The 17,355-nt window shown below is 46.8% G+C and overlaps 7 protein-coding genes across 7 annotated transcripts; 3 read left to right on the top strand and 4 right to left on the bottom strand.

The window, feature by feature from the left end:
* Positions 1–67: 67 nt before the first annotated feature.
* Positions 68–1,497, bottom strand: N7466_010081 (intradiol ring-cleavage dioxygenase; the record flags this gene model as incomplete). Its single annotated transcript, XM_057169470.1, has 5 exons — positions 68–513; positions 611–776; positions 842–984; positions 1,035–1,190; positions 1,248–1,497. The coding sequence occupies 5 exons, from the start codon at positions 1,495–1,497 to the stop codon at positions 68–70; spliced, it is 1,161 nt and encodes a 386-aa protein (XP_057016861.1).
* A 1,419-nt stretch (positions 1,498–2,916) lies between these two features.
* Positions 2,917–4,527, bottom strand: N7466_010080 (sugar porter family MFS transporter; the record flags this gene model as incomplete). Its single annotated transcript, XM_057169469.1, has 1 exon — positions 2,917–4,527. The coding sequence occupies one exon, from the start codon at positions 4,525–4,527 to the stop codon at positions 2,917–2,919; it is 1,611 nt and encodes a 536-aa protein (XP_057016860.1).
* Positions 4,528–6,544: 2,017 nt separating this feature from the next.
* On the bottom strand, positions 6,545–8,506 carry N7466_010079 (flavin-containing monooxygenase; the record flags this gene model as incomplete). Its single annotated transcript, XM_057169468.1, has 1 exon — positions 6,545–8,506. The coding sequence occupies one exon, from the start codon at positions 8,504–8,506 to the stop codon at positions 6,545–6,547; it is 1,962 nt and encodes a 653-aa protein (XP_057016859.1).
* Positions 8,507–9,369: 863 nt separating this feature from the next.
* On the top strand, positions 9,370–10,719 carry N7466_010078 (zinc finger protein; the record flags this gene model as incomplete). The annotated part of the gene is made up of 1 exon (XM_057169467.1): positions 9,370–10,719. The coding sequence occupies one exon, from the start codon at positions 9,370–9,372 to the stop codon at positions 10,717–10,719; it is 1,350 nt and encodes a 449-aa protein (XP_057016858.1).
* Positions 10,720–10,896: 177 nt separating this feature from the next.
* Positions 10,897–11,115, bottom strand: N7466_010077 (uncharacterized protein; the record flags this gene model as incomplete). Its single annotated transcript, XM_057169466.1, has 1 exon — positions 10,897–11,115. The coding sequence occupies one exon, from the start codon at positions 11,113–11,115 to the stop codon at positions 10,897–10,899; it is 219 nt and encodes a 72-aa protein (XP_057016857.1).
* A 1,764-nt stretch (positions 11,116–12,879) lies between these two features.
* Positions 12,880–13,949, top strand: N7466_010076 (class I SAM-dependent methyltransferase; the record flags this gene model as incomplete). Its single annotated transcript, XM_057169465.1, has 5 exons — positions 12,880–12,926; positions 12,992–13,099; positions 13,170–13,420; positions 13,480–13,603; positions 13,661–13,949. The coding sequence occupies 5 exons, from the start codon at positions 12,880–12,882 to the stop codon at positions 13,947–13,949; spliced, it is 819 nt and encodes a 272-aa protein (XP_057016856.1).
* Positions 13,950–16,258: 2,309 nt separating this feature from the next.
* Positions 16,259–16,705, top strand: N7466_010075 (ankyrin repeat domain-containing protein; the record flags this gene model as incomplete). The annotated part of the gene is made up of 1 exon (XM_057169464.1): positions 16,259–16,705. The coding sequence occupies one exon, from the start codon at positions 16,259–16,261 to the stop codon at positions 16,703–16,705; it is 447 nt and encodes a 148-aa protein (XP_057016855.1).
* Positions 16,706–17,355: the final 650 nt, after the last annotated feature.

Below are 17,355 nucleotides of genomic sequence, written 5' to 3'. Positions count from 1 at the left end.
TTTCGAACCAGCCTGCGACAACTTTTCCAGCGCGTCAGAGTAGCAAGACCAGCCTACTCACACTAACCTAGGCACTGTGAGTCTTGCTGCTACCCCGAGCAGAAGTAGTAGAAGAAGAAGAGCCGGGCGCGGAGCCACCGCCACCACCGCCACCGGAAGAGCTATCGTTCTCGGAACCGCCCTCCTCGGTATAGTACGCAGCAGGGGTGATATCAGTGCTCTCAGTAGAATCAATGCCTACAGTGATCCAAGCAAAGACACCATCGGAGATATCATCGCCAAGAAGGACGTACTCCATGAATGGATCGATGGTGTCGGCCTCCTCGGAGAGAATGCTGTCGTTGGCGTTGGTGGTCAGGTCTTGGGTGTTGGTCGAGTAAGGGGAGGTGGCCTCAACCTCGGTGATGAGGTCTTGGTCGAAGAAGAGCTGGCCCACGTGCGAGGAGTGCGCGGTGTATAGGCCGGAGAGGGTATCGTTTGCGAGGACGGTGTCGTTGGATGAGTGGGTGAGGACTGGATAGTTCTGTGTTAGTATCTTCTTTCTATTTTCAATAGATATCGTGACAAATATGGGGAGTTGATGAATCAGAAGCTGAAGATGGTTTCATACCGTGAATGTGCGTGGCACGACTGGTGTAGTGGCCCGGGAAGATGGACTCAAACTGCACAACACCGTCGCTGTTGCTAGGCTGGATACCACGCAGGAAGGTTGCGTCTAGGTTGTCTGCATCCGATTCATCGCCGTTTCCGCTGGCCTGGATGCCAGAGTAGACACCCTTTTTGGTTTTGAGTTAGATCATTTGTTTTAGCAATGGGGACCAGACGACCTGGCTCGACTTACAGTAGCATTGCAGTGCCAAAGATCCATGTAGATGTTGGGTAATGGCTCACAGGTGTTTGTATCGAGCACCTGGATGTCCATGTAAAGGGGGACACCGCTCTGGTCCTCGACAAGGTTCTCACGGATCATCTCACCAGTCACATCTAGGGGATATTAGTTGACTGTCGATTAGCCAATGTTAATGAGAACTCACAGTAAGGACCCTGGGTAACATCCGGTCCCAAAATGCATGTAGACTCAGATCCGAACAGAATGCTGGGATCAGTTGACATGTCGACATTGGTCAAATTGGAGTGGTGTGAGGTGCTCAGATCAGAGTCGAGATCGCGAGCCTTGAGGAAGCGGGCCCCTGGGAATTTATTAGCTTCATCCCCTTATTAGACTGTTCTTTCAGATATTCTCGTACCGTTCTTCAGGCCACGACGGCGACGGATGTGCTTAACAGCGTGCTCACGACGAGCAACATTCTTGCTGTCAAGGCCACGGGCCTTGAGCTTCGAGGCGCACTGAGAGAGACTACGGGTCTGAATGCTGGAGCTCTTCAAGAAAGCAGCACGCTCGGCAGCCTCGGCTTTGACATTGTGGCCTGGGTGAGCAGAGACAAGGCCAGTCAAACCGACCAGACCAATTGTAAGAGCGGAGGTCAATTGCACCATGATGATTTGTATATTAGTCAAAAAACCTGAGTGGAGGGGAGATATTTGGAGTTCTGGGGTGCTAAGAGAATCCAATACTTGCTGCCAGTCTCCCCTTTATACCCCAACGCTCTCAGAGCTTGGGTTACCCCATCTCCCCATTCATAAGACCATACCCAAACAAGGCGATGATGATATCTCAGACAAGACCAAGAGAAGCTGACGAAAGGTATGGAGACGCCATAACCAAAACACACGAATCAAGTTTGAATCATTTCTCATCTACAAGGTACCGAAGCCCTACTTCGTGTACTAGATCCGCAGTGGATCACCAATCGGGGGTCCGGGGAGGACCTAGATGCCGGGTAAAGATCCAAATCAGTACAAAGAAAGCCGGTAACAGGCGTCGGTACTGGGGTCAGAAAGGCAAATGCCGGCCATACAGGTCCAGCCTGTGATGATCCGTGACGGATTAGAGCGCCGATCAGGGGTCCACTGGGGTGTCCGCCAAGGGCAGGTTGACGAGTCAGGCAGTGCATGGGGCCAACGGGGAGTTTTTAAGGATCCGCTGATCCAAGTTTATCTGCATAAGATGGGCTCGGCATGTGGAAGGTGGATGTAATGATCTGCAATGATGACGAGGCCTTTGATATCAAGTGTTGGATTGGTGGTTTTAGAGTGAGGGTTGTTCCAGAATGCAATATCGGTGGCTCGGCTTCAGCATGGGATGTTCCAGATTCGTCAAGGAGGCAGTGGGCCTTCTTGTTAATTCACGCCCTGCCATATGCGAATGATCCTTGCTGCATGCGCATTAGGATAACGCCGCCGCTTTCTCGAGTTTCTGGTCCCTGATGGCGTTTCCAGTCCGCCGCGGAGCATACGGACGCATACGTACCCCTTCTTGGCGTTCCATCGTCGGCATCTTGTCGGGGAAATTTCCCACCACCAGAAATTATCTAGTGAAATGAGGTCGCCAAGGTCTTCCCGGGGTTTCAAAGACTTTTTTTGCAATCAAAGTCCAATTGTGTATCTGTGGTGCCAAATGGCTGCGGTGAATGTCGAAAACGTGCAGGCGTATTTTCGTGCCAATGTTGCGGGTTCTTGCGGAAAGTCTTGGCATTGGAATTATGCAGAATTTCAATATTATGCCTCACGCACACTTGGATTTTGATTCTGGACGATGGCATTAAACTATTTAAATTCTACAAAAATATTGGAAATAAAAAGAATTTTTTGGAAATATGATCGAATTAAATATGAATTGAGATAAAATTACATTCAGTCACTAGATTCATCGACAAAAATAAGAGTCAAAAACATGAACATCGTAGCATAGCACATGAAAGCTTGGTATTTGCGCTGAAAGTGGGACCAGCCAAAGGATCAAAACAGAAACAAAATTAAAACAGGGGAATGTCGCCGGAGACTTAAAGTCTCGGCTTAAACCTCCTGGTGGCTGACAACAGGGGCAAGAGCAGCCTTGTCCATGGAAAGACCCATATCACCAGCGAAGGTGGAGTGGGGCTTCCACTTGGCCGAGGTGCGAGGGGTGGTCTCCTCCATCATCTTGTCAACCTGCTCAAGAGTCAATCCCTTGGTCTCGGGAATGAGGAAGTAAGTGTAGACAAAGGCGCAAGTGCAGAGGGATCCCCAGATGAAGAAGACCTTGGGACCAAGGTTGCCCTCATCAGTGTCGACCATGTAGGGGGTGATGACAGCGATAATGCAGTTCCAGAGCCAGTTGGAGGCAGTGGAGAGAGCAACACCGCGGGAACGGATAGGCAGAGGGAAGATCTCGCCGATGACGACCCAGGCACCAGGACCCCATGTGCTGGCGAAGAAGAAGACGTAGATGCAGATGAAGGCGATCATGGCAGCGACGGCATTGTGGTTACCGTAGTCGGTGACACCGATAATAGCAACGATGAACTGGCAGATAATCATACCAAGGGCACCCCAGAGGAGCAGGGGACGACGACCGAACTTCTCAATAGCATAGAAGGAGAGAGGAGTGGACAAGACGTTGACGATGGTGGTGATGATGCTGAGGAGGAAGGGGTTCTGGATCGTGCCGAGCTGTGTGAAGAAGGTGGTACCGAAGTAGAAGACGAAGTTGACACCGGTCCACTGCTGCATCATCTGCAAAGAAGTACCAAGGATGGTGCGGCGGAGGTTGCTGTTGGGCTCCCAGATGCTACCAGTGAAACAGCTGGCCCAGCTGCTGAAGTATCCACCCTGGGGAATAGCCTGGAGCTCGTAGAGGTGGTTGGCCTGGATCTCGTTAAGCTCCATGTTGATGAACTCGGAGTCAGGGGCCTGTCCGCGAACACGGGCAAGAGCATCGCGAGCCTTCTCCTGGTTACCCTTGCGGATGAAGTAACGAGGGGACTCGGGGAGGAAGAGGAGACCGACACCAAGGATAAGAGCCCAGATCAGCTGAATGCAGATGGGGATGCGGTAAGAGCCAGAGTCAGCACGGTTCTCAGTGGCATAGTCGATACAGGTAGCCAGCATCAAACCAATGGTAATGCAGAACTGGTAAGAAGAGACAATGGCACCGCGAACCTTGCGGGGAGCGATCTCAGACATGTACAGGATGATGACGGCGGAGACAAAGCCGACACCGAATCCAGCAATAAGACGACCAGCAACAAGGAGACCAATGCTGCTGGAAGCGGCCTGAAGAGCAACACCGATGAGGAAGACAACGCAACCAGCGATGATGGTAATGCGACGACCAAACCAATCAGCCAGATCACCGGCCAAGAGAGCACCAAAGAAGGTACCAGCGGAAAGAATGGAGACGATGAGAGACTTCTTGGCGGCAGGAATAACGAAATCGGCAGCGGGAGTGGTGGCCTTGTCCAAGCCCATGAAAGCGGAGATGAAGTAGTCCATGTCGAGGACACCACCAATGTATCCGGAGTCATATCCGAAGAAGATACCACCAAAGGCAGCGAAGGCACACATCAAGTAGGTCTTGATGGTGATGGGGGCCTCGATGCGAGAAGCATCGATGCCCCCCATAGAAGGAACAGCACCGCCGGGCATTTGATTGAGATTATCAAATATAGGTGTGGTTTTGGTTGTGGGTGTGGGTGTGAGTGTGGGTGTGGGTGAAGATTTAGTTGAGGATGTAGACTGAATGATATGCAGTGGAGTGATCTTAGTCAAATAGTAAATAGGATGGAGTAAAGATGGATGTTGTGATGATTGATTGAGTTGAAGGATGATGGAGAAAAAAAATAGAGGGGGAAAGATGGTGGTTTATATGCTCTACAGAAATGCCCTATGGACTCGAAATCCCCGCAAACAAAAATAGCAGAAGAGAAAAAAATTCCCCAGACCAAGCTAGTTTCCCACTGTTTGGCCATCTCGGCTCTAGAGAATAGTGGTCGGAAGCGATGGCATCCCAAGGACCGAGCTAGAATTCCTAGCGCTAGGTCGAATTGAGTTTAACGTGGACAGAGATTTCCCCGAATTGGGTAATAACCATGTGGTGGAGGAACCTGGGGAAAGGCCTGGAATGACAAAAACAGTGCACAAGCCACAGGGGAGAAAAAAAAAAGAGAAAAATAGACTTGGCCAAACAGAATCTCGGGCGACTCGGGCCCAAGCCGAACAATGTTTCTCGGGTCTGTCCCTGAATCGGGCCTGGCGGCCGGGTTTCCTCAACGCTGATTGGTCCACACCCCGAACTCTCCCTGCGCCACAACCCGAAAATACTTTTTTCCCGTTTTTCTGCTTCGCGTGACTTGAAAACCCTGAATTCTTGCATCTCGGCCTCCGGTCCTGGTTCTCGGCCCGTGAATTACTGCGTGAACTTGTTCTTTTTTCCTACCAGCTCAGCCTCATCCTTAGTCGCTTGATCTAGTCGTGTGACTTGCAGTAGCACACCACGGCCATCTCCGTTTGATTTTTAATTCTTGATTAACAATCAACGGCTTTTTTTTATCCCTGTAGCAGATCAAAGCCATCCCGAAACTAGCTTCGATCAATACTACTCTAACGTCGCTTAACATGACCTATCGCTGACGAGAAAAAAAAAAAACACGGCTGGCGCACAAGCCAATTACAATTTACGGGGTCTATGGCTGATAACGAACCGTAGAAAAAAAAAGTTTCAATCTGTTGAGAAGAGAAGCACCTTCTGTTCTGGAGACCCCGCCCCGCTTCGGCCCATCCCCAGAACGAATGGAAATTAAAATCCTCGGGATTGCCTGACCGTATGCGGGGAATAGACCAATGAAAACCTCAACCGCCTTTTCCCATGCCGGAAAGATTAGTCGTTAGGTTGCATTTTTCTCTTGAGCATTTCTTGGGCGGCTACTCGAGGCGCTTCTTAGCCCCTTTACACTACACACATTGTCCCGCGGACTGAAACGCCCAAAAGACCCTTTTTAATATGAGGTGGGGAGTCTGAAGAAAAAAAGGGACATTTAGCTTGGACCAAGGGCAGGTTTAATTTGGCCAATGAAATGATCTTCAGCTTGTAGTGGTCAAGTTTGTTGGGTATCTAGTACTAGTTCCCCCGTGTACATGTGGGAAGCCAGCAAATGCCTGAAAAAAAAATATAAACTTTTACTTGACAGGTGCATGTAAACTCGGATTCCGAGAAAAACTTCGGGGAATTCCGAAATCAAGTATTTACTGGAAACATTAAATTTGATTTGTAAAAGCCCGGGGATCCCGGGGTTGAAGATTTCGTGCTGATCGGGATCTCTTTCCCCATGATTTCCAAACGAACCGAGAATCCAAGACATCTCGGTGAGAGGTTTTCGTTAGAGGAAAACTTTGCAAAGCCGGGGCCCCAGAGTCAATCATCGGCTCGAATTCGTCAATCCTGGTAGAGCGTTGAACGGCTCGGCACTTGCCTCAAGGGCTACAATGTAAAATATTTCGGTACATTCATTCAGTCAATCAAAGTTAAATTGAGCGATTACTTCATTCAGACTCATTCTGATGGAACTCTGATGCTAAACAGTACAATATGGTTCTGACTATTGATTCTTGAGAGAGCCACTGCTCACCGGAGGCTCGAAAGGGATGGTATTCCCGGTTCTTCCGCTCACTCCTTCTTTGGTACTGGCTCATCCAGGAAGGTGAGCTTCAGATTTTCCTCGATTTTCTCAGTCCTCCACTTCTCCAGCCTATTGATGTAATCTTTCACCCCTTTACCCCATACGGTACCCCGCCAAACTTTCTCCGCTTGTTCCTTGCTCATGCCGAACACCAATCCCTCCGCGTTAAGGTAGCTCGGAGTACAAAGGTAGTGGCTGCCATGCAGGCCATATGCCATGTCTCCTGTAAGCTTGGCCCATTGCTCTTCCCCATCACGCGTGGGCTCAACGGTGAACGCGGCGGGTTCGTCAAGGTCGGTGTCGGATGCTTCAAGGTCAGTGGTTGATGCCTCAGCCAGCTTCCCAGCCTGAGATAGAATGAAGGCAACGTGGATTGCAAGCTGGTCAAGGATGTACAGGTAGTTTGCAGTGGCCGCCGTCTGGTATGGCCCGGTGAAAAAGAGATTTGGGAAATCGCACGACATGACGCCATGAAGAGTGGCTATACCGTTCTCATGCCACTTCTTCCGAAGAGACTGGCCACCTCTTCCGGTGATAGAAAATCGTGAACGATCAACCGCGCTTCCCAAACCATACCCAGTACAGAAGAGAATTGCGTCGAGGTCGTAACTGGCTCCATTCGCCATGATGCCTTGCTCATTGATACCGTCGATGCCCTTGCCTTTGGTGTCGACCAGACTGACGCTGGGTTTATTGAATGTTTGCAGAAACACATCACTGAAACACGGTCTCTTGCACCATCCATAGTAATATGGACTGAGGGACTCTGCAGTTTCTGGGCTGTTCACGATGTCCGAAATCCTTTTTCGCACTTCATTTTGTATCTCCGTGTCTTTTTTGAGCATTTCCTTCAAATGTTTCTCGTCGAGGTTGGAAGGACCACCAATCAGTACACTGTATGACTGCATATTGCTCCATGAGTCATTGACAAGGTTCTTCTCTGGGAGAGGATGTTCGTTGGAGAGGAACGCATTGAAGTTTTCCATGCGCTTGCGCTGCCATCCTAGCTCTTCAAACTCGCTATCGTCATGAACAACATGACCGTTGCGCGGCCTCACGGAGGAGGGGGTTCGTTGAAAGACAATCACGTCCTTTGCATACTTGGCTAACTCTGGGATGATTTGCACAGCAGATGCCCCTGTCCCAATGACCCCAATCCGCTTGTCCTTCAACTTGTCCATCTCAGGGTTCTCCCAACTTCCTCCGGTGTAGGTATAATCCCAGCGCGAGCTGTGAATCACCTTTCCCTTGAACTGGTCCAGGCCCTCAATCGCGGGCACCTTGGGCGTATTCAATAACCCAGTTGCGAAAAGGGCAAAATTTGCTTCTATTAGGGCATAGCCGCGTGGTGTATCCGCTTCGACCTCCCAACAAGAATCTCGCTCGTTCCAAACCATAGAACGAACGTCAAATCCAAAGAAGGTCCTATCGACAAGATTCCACTGTTTGGCGATACGGACAGCGTGTTGCTGGATTTCAACGCCGCTCACATATTTTCCGCTTGGTTTGTAGCCCGTTTCCTCCAGCAGTGGCAGGTAGATGTAGCTCTCGATGTCGCACATCAAGCCTGGATATCTGTTCCAGTTCCATGTGCCGCCGAAATCTGTTCCTTCGTCCAATATCATGATATCTTTGGCCATGCAAAATCCAGCTTGTATGATGCGGACTGCGAGCAATAGGCCTCCGAAACCAGCTCCGATGATGACCACACGCGGGCTTGCTATGGTGAAATTTACCTCTTGGAACTTGACGTCTATCAGGCCCATTGTACTTTCCTCGCGCTTTTCGAAATCTCTGTACTGAAAAATGCCCTGAGGGTGAATTCGTTTTTCTTGTTCATCTCGGTACTTTGGGTCAGCTTCACTTGTGTGCCGTTCTCGCCACAACTTCCACTGCTCGTATGGAGGGAGTTCCGGGTCTTGCGTGGAAGCCTTGGTCGGCTCAGCCATTTTTGGGGTGGTAAAGGGGTTAGTCTGTTCTTGGGTATTGGTGAGAAGTGGTTGAAAATGGATGGAGTGAAAGGTGGTGATAGATGGAGTAGTGGAAGGGACTAACAACGAAGTTTGAAGGAACTTCCTGACGGGTAATATATCAAAACTGCATAAAGAGTACTTTCTTTGTGGGTAATTAATTGTTTGCAAGCCAACGAAATTCTTTCAGCTTGATTGATGGGGGGCTCCAGACTTTTCCACCTGAGTAACCTCAAATCAAGTCACATGTGCTTAGTTAAGTAGCTTCCCGAAACCAACATTATGTACAAAGAAGATTTAATGCAAGGGGATCAACATAAACATACATTGGGCTTTAATCTAAACACGGGTCACTCCCATGCTAACACGGGTTACATGACGCGCTAAATTTAGTAGGGACGCATGTTTTTCTGCTAGCCCCCCTTTGGCAGAAAAAGCGGTTATGTGATTCTGTAATGGACTTGAGAAGAGACTTGAGAAGAGACTTGAGAAGAGACTTGAGAATAGACTTCAGAATAGACTTGAGAATAGACTTGAGAGGGGACTTGAGAAGGGATTCAAGAAGGGACTTGAGAAGGAATTATATTAGACATGTGCAAAGCCTATGGGACGTGGGCTTGCATAAAGTACTAGTAGATCTGCTTAATTCCGATCATACTAATAATCCAAGAATACGATGAATACATAATGCGTGGGTATCTTATTCTGGCTCAATTTGCGCCGCTGCCATGTAGAGAACCGGGTCTCAACAGGCAACTGCCAACCCGAAGCCCCATTTCTTTCTTTTTCATTCAACAATCTTCAATCAGACCTTCTATTAATCGTCAAATAACCCACTCATGATGGATTGTCTTTCTCGATCCAAGCAGTCTTCCAGCTTTGAAGATTCTCCAATCTCCTTCGGTTCCTCGTTTGTTGCCGACATGGACCTGACGAATCAGCTCTCTGCCGTGTTGGACCGAGAGCATAACGACACGGTTGTTCAAGAGCTGAATCTTTTGGACGCGACCCTTCCCCCCGACAAAATCCTCAGGAAAGTGCTCAGCCCCGACTCGTTTACACGTACCGCGTCTTCTTTTGCCTGTCTGCAGCAAGGCCAGCAGCTCCCAACCTCTGTCGTCGGATACCGCACCATCGGATTCGGGCAGTGTGGCCTCGTCTTCGAAAGGCCCGGCCGAGGATACGTTCCGAAGGTTGCCAAACCATCCTACGAAGATGGTCTCTGGGCCGACTTTAAGGCCCATTACAGCATCAACCAGGCATTCCTGAAGTACCAGACTTCCGATCGAGTGATTGAATGCCGCGTGCCGAAACTTTTCTCGTATATCACAAAGGAACATCAAGGTTGGTGGAATGAGAGCCGACCGGTTTTCACCACAATCCATAACTCACTTTCGCTTCCGGCGCCCGTATTAATCTCTCAAAGAATCCTCCCGTTACCAAAAGTTGCTCGTGAAGCCCTCGTTGCCAAGTATTGTCCAGAATCATCACAAGCACTTGTGAAGGCCAACCCAACCAACCGAGACTGTCTTGCTCGAGTCTACCTCGGTCGGCGTCGAATCACAACTGCACCATCTGCAAACTTTACCTTGCGGAACTTCAATTTGCACCTGGATCAGATGGTAGAGCTTGGTCTTCCTGTTCAGAAGATGGCCGGTGCTATTGGTGAAGCGTTAGCAATCGTTCACTGGGCCGCCCATGTTGATGGGTACGATATTGAGTTTGTGCTGGGGAGTGAAGGGTATACAACCTATACACGCGATCTTTCTACTGTTCTAAATCTGTCCGCGGAGCAAGTGGCAGCGCTACCTCCACAAACCGACATCGAATCTATGATATCAGGGAAACTCAAGCACCGTATAACCCGTTTATGGATGCTGGACTTTAATCTATGCAACATGTGGGATGAAAACGCAGCCTTCTCGAGCCCTGGTGCATTGATATCACAGTTAGTGATATCCTTTTTTGAAAATGACCCCTATTATCCACTTCCGTTGATGGAATGTGACTTGGACCAAGAACTGTGGGCAATCTTTACCGCCCAATATATCCAAACGGCGGCCCAGGTTCTGACTGGAAAGGATCCACGACTCGCAGCGCTTCCTTTGAAGTTCATTGACGATTGTATCGAGAGAGAGCGGGATAATATCAAGAATGGACTTGGCCACGGCCACCGTTATCTCAAACAGTAAAGCTGTTCATTCATGTTCACGAGATTCAGACATTTTTATGGCTATGTTCTTTTCACTTTCCTTTTATCCTTTCATGCCTACCTAGCCTCGTACCTTTTTTTGCCAGCAGCCTTCAAATGTTCCTCTAGCTTTACTTGTTAATGGTAGCAAGAATTGAATCGACTTCCATCCATTACCTTATATATTCAAGTGTTTAGATTCAAGCCCCTTCTTAAGTCCCCTCTCAAGTCTGTTCTCAAGTCCATTTTCAAGTCTATTACTAAATCCCTTCTCAAGTCCCCTCTCAAGGCCATTCTCAAGTCGCTTCTCAAGTCGCTTCTCAAGTCTCTTCTCAAATCCATTACGAAGTCCCTTCTCTAGTCCCTTCTCAGGTCTAGACGTAGGCAAAGCCGACATGTGGGTTTTGCCCATGGGCCTGCATAAAGTAGATCCTTACTCTATTGGGTGAATTATGAACAGTTGCCTAATTTGGGGGTTGAACCCCGCCGATCCCTTCTAGAACATTGCCTAATTAGGTTAGGATCCTTCTATAGAACTTCTTAATTGGGTTAAAGTATGTCTTAAATAGGAAATATTATACGTAGATCTGTAATGTTGGTGCATGTTGAAAATATATATTTCCACCAGAACACAACACCACCACTCTCACCAGTATGCACATGCACATGTATTTTTATGAACTACATTGAATTTGACTAATCAATTTTTGAACATGCGGATTCTTTTGATCATAGAATTAATGGTAAATATTGATTACGTGCATAAATTTATCCCGTGCGAGCCCATGGGTCGTGGGCAAGGTCCCTTACCCATGGGCTAGTGTTGCACGATTCCAGATTAGAGTCTAGTTTAGTCAGAGTCACGTGATGATGTCGACGGGGTCAGAACTCAGAAGTTAGAACCCTGCCGACACGCTTAGAATAGTTAGGAATCTATCCTCCTATTTGATCGCACACAACAGCTAGGGTTTGCATATGTCTACTCAAGTCCCTTCTTACATAAGTCCATTAAAAATCACACGACCGCTTTTTCTGCTAACATTGAAGGGGGGCTGGTAGAAAAATGGCGTCTCGATTAGGCTTAACTCGTCATATGACCCGTGGGCCGTGTTTACTAGATCAAAGCTCTTTTACAAAGACCAGCATTCTCCCTATTCCATCCACCTTTGATATTCAAATTGTCTTTTACTTCTCAATGTAGGTTACAGCCATAGCAGCAGGTGACTCTGAATGCTTTAGCATCACCTTTGGGCCTCTGGCCGGGTTCAAGCTGACAGGAAATTCTTTCTATAAGACGGTATGAAACTCAACTCCGAATTTTCTAGTGCTTCAAAGTTAAAATGAACAGTTGTAGCAGAGAAGTCATAAATTAGAGAGGTCCGAAATCATGAGATCTCACCGTCGTTCGTATAGGATGGCTTGCCTAATAAGCAGCATGGCTTAGTTAGTTACTCAGTCAACCGCAGTCAACCAAAAAACATCTCCAGCTCGGGTATAGTATGAGGCTATTGGCTAGCCACTATAGAGCTCGAAATCAAAGTTCCATAAGGCGTCCCACTCAACGCTGTGGATTTGAATTAGAGCTTGGCAAGTCCCGGCATGAGCGGTCTAAGCGCACGGGCCGTGGCTGAACTATCCACGCGTAGGTGAATTTTTATAATCTTTCGCTTTAGTGACTTGCCTCAAGATGACAATTGATTAAATAAAAAAGTTAATTTTCCACCCGAGGACCCTTTTGGGTCCAAACCGACCGTTGCATCCGTTTAAAGTTCACATCGGTTCGGTAATTATACCCCGGTTTATTGACGCTGAAAAGGAAATAGAAGAAAGATGTGGTAAGCTTATAGGGCTGCAGGGGGCCCGCGCCGCTTTTTGGTGACGTGTCTTAAGTGCGATTATGATCAAGACATTATTCGGGGACGTCATTAAGATTCAGATGATGAAATGTAAGCTTAGCTTACTTTTTTCACTAACCGAACATCCAGCCAGCTGGTCGTGATTTTTCAGTAGTCCCTACGAGCTCGAAGCCGGTGACCTATAAGTATGGGATGATCTCTGTGGAACAGTTTTGATTAAATTTGCATTGAATCAAATTATTTCCGCCAGGGAATCAATCTCAAGTTGAATTGTTCAGTTAAACAGTCCTTTGAACCCTTTCGCAATGGCCGATGATTATCTACTAGGGCGGGATCTATATGGGTCTATGAGGTATGTGCCAAGGCTATCAATATTATCATACGTTGAGCTAAAAGAACTTCGTTGTAACAAACCAGACTGGACGCACAGCATCTTCTATGGAAGCTGTACAAAGGTTATAATCTCCACCCAGCAATCTCGGCGACTGAAGATATGAAGATTGCAGAGATTGGAACCGGAACTGGGTGAATATGCTTATGCTCTATTCTAGAGAAAATCTGAACTCAACTGACTTCATCCTTGTAAAACTTGCAGAATATGGCTGCTGGATGTAGCTTCTCAGGTCTCCAAAAACGCTCAATTGGACGGATTTGATTTGTCTGAAGATCAATTCCCTCATAGATCTGCTTGGCCGGAAAATGTGACCTTTCGCACGCTTGATGCCTTTGGTGAAGTGCCAGAAGAGCTTGTTCACAGATACGATGTTGTCCACCTCCGATTCTGGTGTTGTGTCGTGAGAAACAATGACCCGAGTGGGCTTATTCGCCATGCCGAACGGCTATTGAGTAAGCAGGACCCCATTAACGTATCTGGCGAAAGTTTACTAAAAGAATCGGTATAACAGAGCCTGGGGGGTATATTCAATGGGAGGATGCCGATGTTGGAAAAACTTTGGTTCGTGGCGATGTGGCCGAAAGGTTCAGGCAAATCGTGAAACCGATTTTCGTGGCGGTAAACTTTGAATATGGGTAAGCGAACAAGAACTTCTTCGGTTTACGCTTGGGTCAAGTGATACTGACAAATAGTGTCAGCTGGCTCAGTGATCTAAAGGACCGCGTCCAGCAGCATGGCTTGGATGTCTTGGAAAGTGAATTAGGAACGATCCCTCCTACTCTCGTTCCGCTTTGCACTTCAACCTATCTGACAGGGCACATGGAGCTTTTTAAGGCCGCATCAAATTTCCCGGGATTGGATATTCCGTCTGAGAGCGCACGCATGAAGCTGTTGGTGGAACTTATGACTGAGGTAAAGCGTGGCGCAGCATACCACTGGCTTCCTATCACTCTTCTTGCGCAGAAACCCTTAGTTTATTAGAAGAATGAATAAGCGGATCGCGAAATGGCACTGAATACATAAGAGCCATATCACATAATAGATAATTTAGTAAACATTCGAAAATTATGTTGTTTAATTGGAACATTCAAATGAAGCCGGAATATACATTCAAATCCCAACCACCGAGTTCAACATTTGAAAGTATTGATGTAGTGATTGAATCTCGAAATATTTCAAAGTAGTCAACTGGTTAGACACATGCATCATATGAACATCTGAAAAGTATTAAGCAAAAATGAAAAGCTTCTACACATTTACGTTGTTGAGATATTAAGTTGGTGCAATTTATCGCGTTTATTATGGTGTTCCAGCTGCGTAGCTGGCTTACATGCGCAGCTCGCTTACAAGTCACGTTATCTGAGATGAGGTGACTAGAACTTAGAAGACAAGCCACCCTCACCGCCTGCAGGCTGTGACAATCCCTTGTAGGTTTAAAACAGCGCATGATGTATCCTACCAGCCATCCTTTTCTTACCCCCAACATTGGAAGCGACCGAGCATTTTGCACTATATAACCTTTCTCAATGCCTTGTCAAGTACATACGACCATAGCGTGTGGAGGAGAACAGGGCTTCCCGTCCGCTCAGCCGTACTTAAGCCGCATGCTAAATGGCCAGGCTCGCCAATCGATCGGCCTAGCCTAGTGGGGAAACAGCCGATCGCCGCTTTTCTGTCACGCGACCTGGGGTGAAAAGGGTGAGTGCTTGACGAGAAACTGAGAAGCTGGGTGAGAATTATCACCCTCGGTCGCGCGGCTGCTGTGCGGGCTACTTCAGCCAGACGGCAAAATGAAGAGTGATTGGCCTGTAATACCTCTGCCAAGCTGTCCGATCTAAAGCTTCCATTGATTGCTATATGTAGAGATAGCCTCTGTTCACGAAGTTTTCGAATTAATTTTAAGGGCATGTTATTCTAGGCGTTAGATCGCATAAGGTTCAAATGTTGTTCATAAGTGGATCATGATACCATCTTGGGCCATAAGTTTGAAGACACCGCCTAACATTGAATCGTGCACATAATTCTGCCATCAATTAATGCATGTGTTCAATGTTCACCACTCTATGTAAATTCAAATCAAATATATATATTGCTCCAACATTTGCTATGTATAACATCAATAGAATAATTGATCAATTACGAAATATATAACAAAATTTCAATTGCTAAAAACGAGTATAGTAGCCACGTGCCTTATGAGTCTCGCTTACATGCTGATGCATCAATCTAATTACACTATCAATTTTATTTTGATCTAGCGCATCCCAGGCCTCCGATATACACTCTCTGAATAGCTTCCAATCTGCCTCAGATGTACCACAATGTAGTAGATTAGGATAGAGCTCATATAATTTACGTTTGAGCATACGCCACACGGGTTCAACAGGGTTGAGATCTGGCGAGCGTGGCGGCCATTCCATAACGTGTATACCACATGTGACGCTCAAACCATCAATCGCTGAGCAACGTAGGAGCGGTGGATTTTAGCGTCATCTTGCTGAAATATAATTCCAGATTTATAGTCAGCTTCAATAAGCCCTTCTCCAAGAGCTTTTGGGTAGCATTTCGTTGTATAACCACCTCTGCGACCTCGCGGTCCTTCTGAAAAGTCACGCTCCATAATAATAAGTTTTGTACGCCCTACAATGGGAATTCGGACGAAAAGCCTGTCAAAATATTCAAGAGAATGGTCCAGCAAGGAATGTCTATTCATAACTGCGACTTTACAGGGAAAAATACACTTTTGACCGGGCTCTCACACTGGGAGAATTATTGGAAATCTGGCCAGAATTTGATAAAAGAGCTACTAAGTATGGGCTTGAACATTCAAGAAACGAATGACGAGGGAAAATCCGGTGAGCTCAAAGTGATGATCCATGCAAAAATTTCGCACTGGAAACTATGTAACTAAAACCCAAAGCCTTGCATTGGATAGCTAAACATTACTCTCACTTCTATGGAGGAGACCGAAGCTAAATAGATTTTGCGAAACTGCTCGTCGCTGCTGGGGCTGACCCCAATGCCCTTGACCGAGACAGCAATTCGATCTTCCACGATCTTTGGCAAAATGAACCTGACTGGAACCTGAAGAAGCTGGAAGATCAGGCCAGAGCTCTGATAGATCTGTTGGAAGTCACATGACTATGTTTGTCAGTGCTTCCCTATTTAGTTCCAGTTTGCAGCCTTGTCTCGCTCTTCCTCTCTCTCTCTCTCGAACAATCCATCATATTCATTCTGTCTTGTTCTTCTTCCTTGTAGAGTTCTATCAAGATCAGGAATGTCCAATTAATATGAAAAATCTACACGTTGCAGTCGCAATTGAGGACTGTGGCTGGGAAAGAGATATGCATGGGTACCAAATTGCAGATCTTATGACGCGCGTGGAATTTCTTCTTCAGCCCTCTATTCAATCTTACTTGAACGCCAAAGATCGAGCTGGCATCACTCCTCTACATTTGGCATCTGCTATTTCTGATGTTAATGCATCGATACTTGTCAATGCCGGGGCTGATGTACGGGCTAAGGATTCCCAAGGGAGAACACCACTGCACTTCGTAGCAGAGGCGGGCCAAAGCAAGGCTTTGGGTTTCCTCATCGAGATTTACGAAAAAAGCTCGTTTGACATCGATTACCGGACGCTGAAAGGACGGACTGCTCTGCATTATGCATGTCGGTCTGGTGTTGCTGAGTGTGTACAGCTGCTACTGAATGCAGGGGCGAATGTCGCTTCGCAATGACTAGAAACGATCAAATAATTATGGTTCTGCCTTTTTAACGAAACACTGCGATCGTCTGCCAGAGAAATCTCCGGATTATGTATTTTTTGCGTTTTTTAGTCAATTTACTGTTACGGCGAAGATGTGACACTTACACTTGTATTACCTATGCAATGTCGTATCAAATATCCCTGTGCTATAATAGTACTGCATTGCAGTTTGGTCACTGGCAATAGACGGAAGCTTAATCCACAAGGAACCGGCCATTGACAGAAGTGTTGAACCAAGAGATAGCCTAATATTTAGGGAAATGTAACTTTTTGTATCTTCTAAGTAATAGTTTAACTTCTAACTTAATATATTACGGAAAGGGATTAACCTTTTATACGTCTGGAAATGATACAAGGATAAATTCCTTATTCTTTATAGTATAGCTTGTAATGTCCTTTCAATCCTGACAACTAGAGCCGGGGTAACGGTTAAAATCTTATTTAATACAATATGCGATATTTGCTACTATCAACCTAGAGAGCTGAATCCAAAGAATATCTAGGATATTATAATGTTTGGGCGTTACTCTAAGTTTGATGCCGAGACTAAAGATATTCTGTAAGACGAAGTCTAGATAGTCATACAGCAGTAGTTTAATAAGCAAAGCGAGTGTGAATTGC

The sequence above is a fragment of the Penicillium verhagenii genome (genome assembly GCF_028828195.1).
Source record: "Penicillium verhagenii strain IBT 33310 chromosome Unknown utg000010l_segment0_segment0, whole genome shotgun sequence".
Classification (NCBI taxonomy): Eukaryota; Fungi; Ascomycota; class Eurotiomycetes; order Eurotiales; family Aspergillaceae; genus Penicillium; species Penicillium verhagenii.
This window is presented reverse-complemented; position numbering and strand designations above follow the sequence as displayed.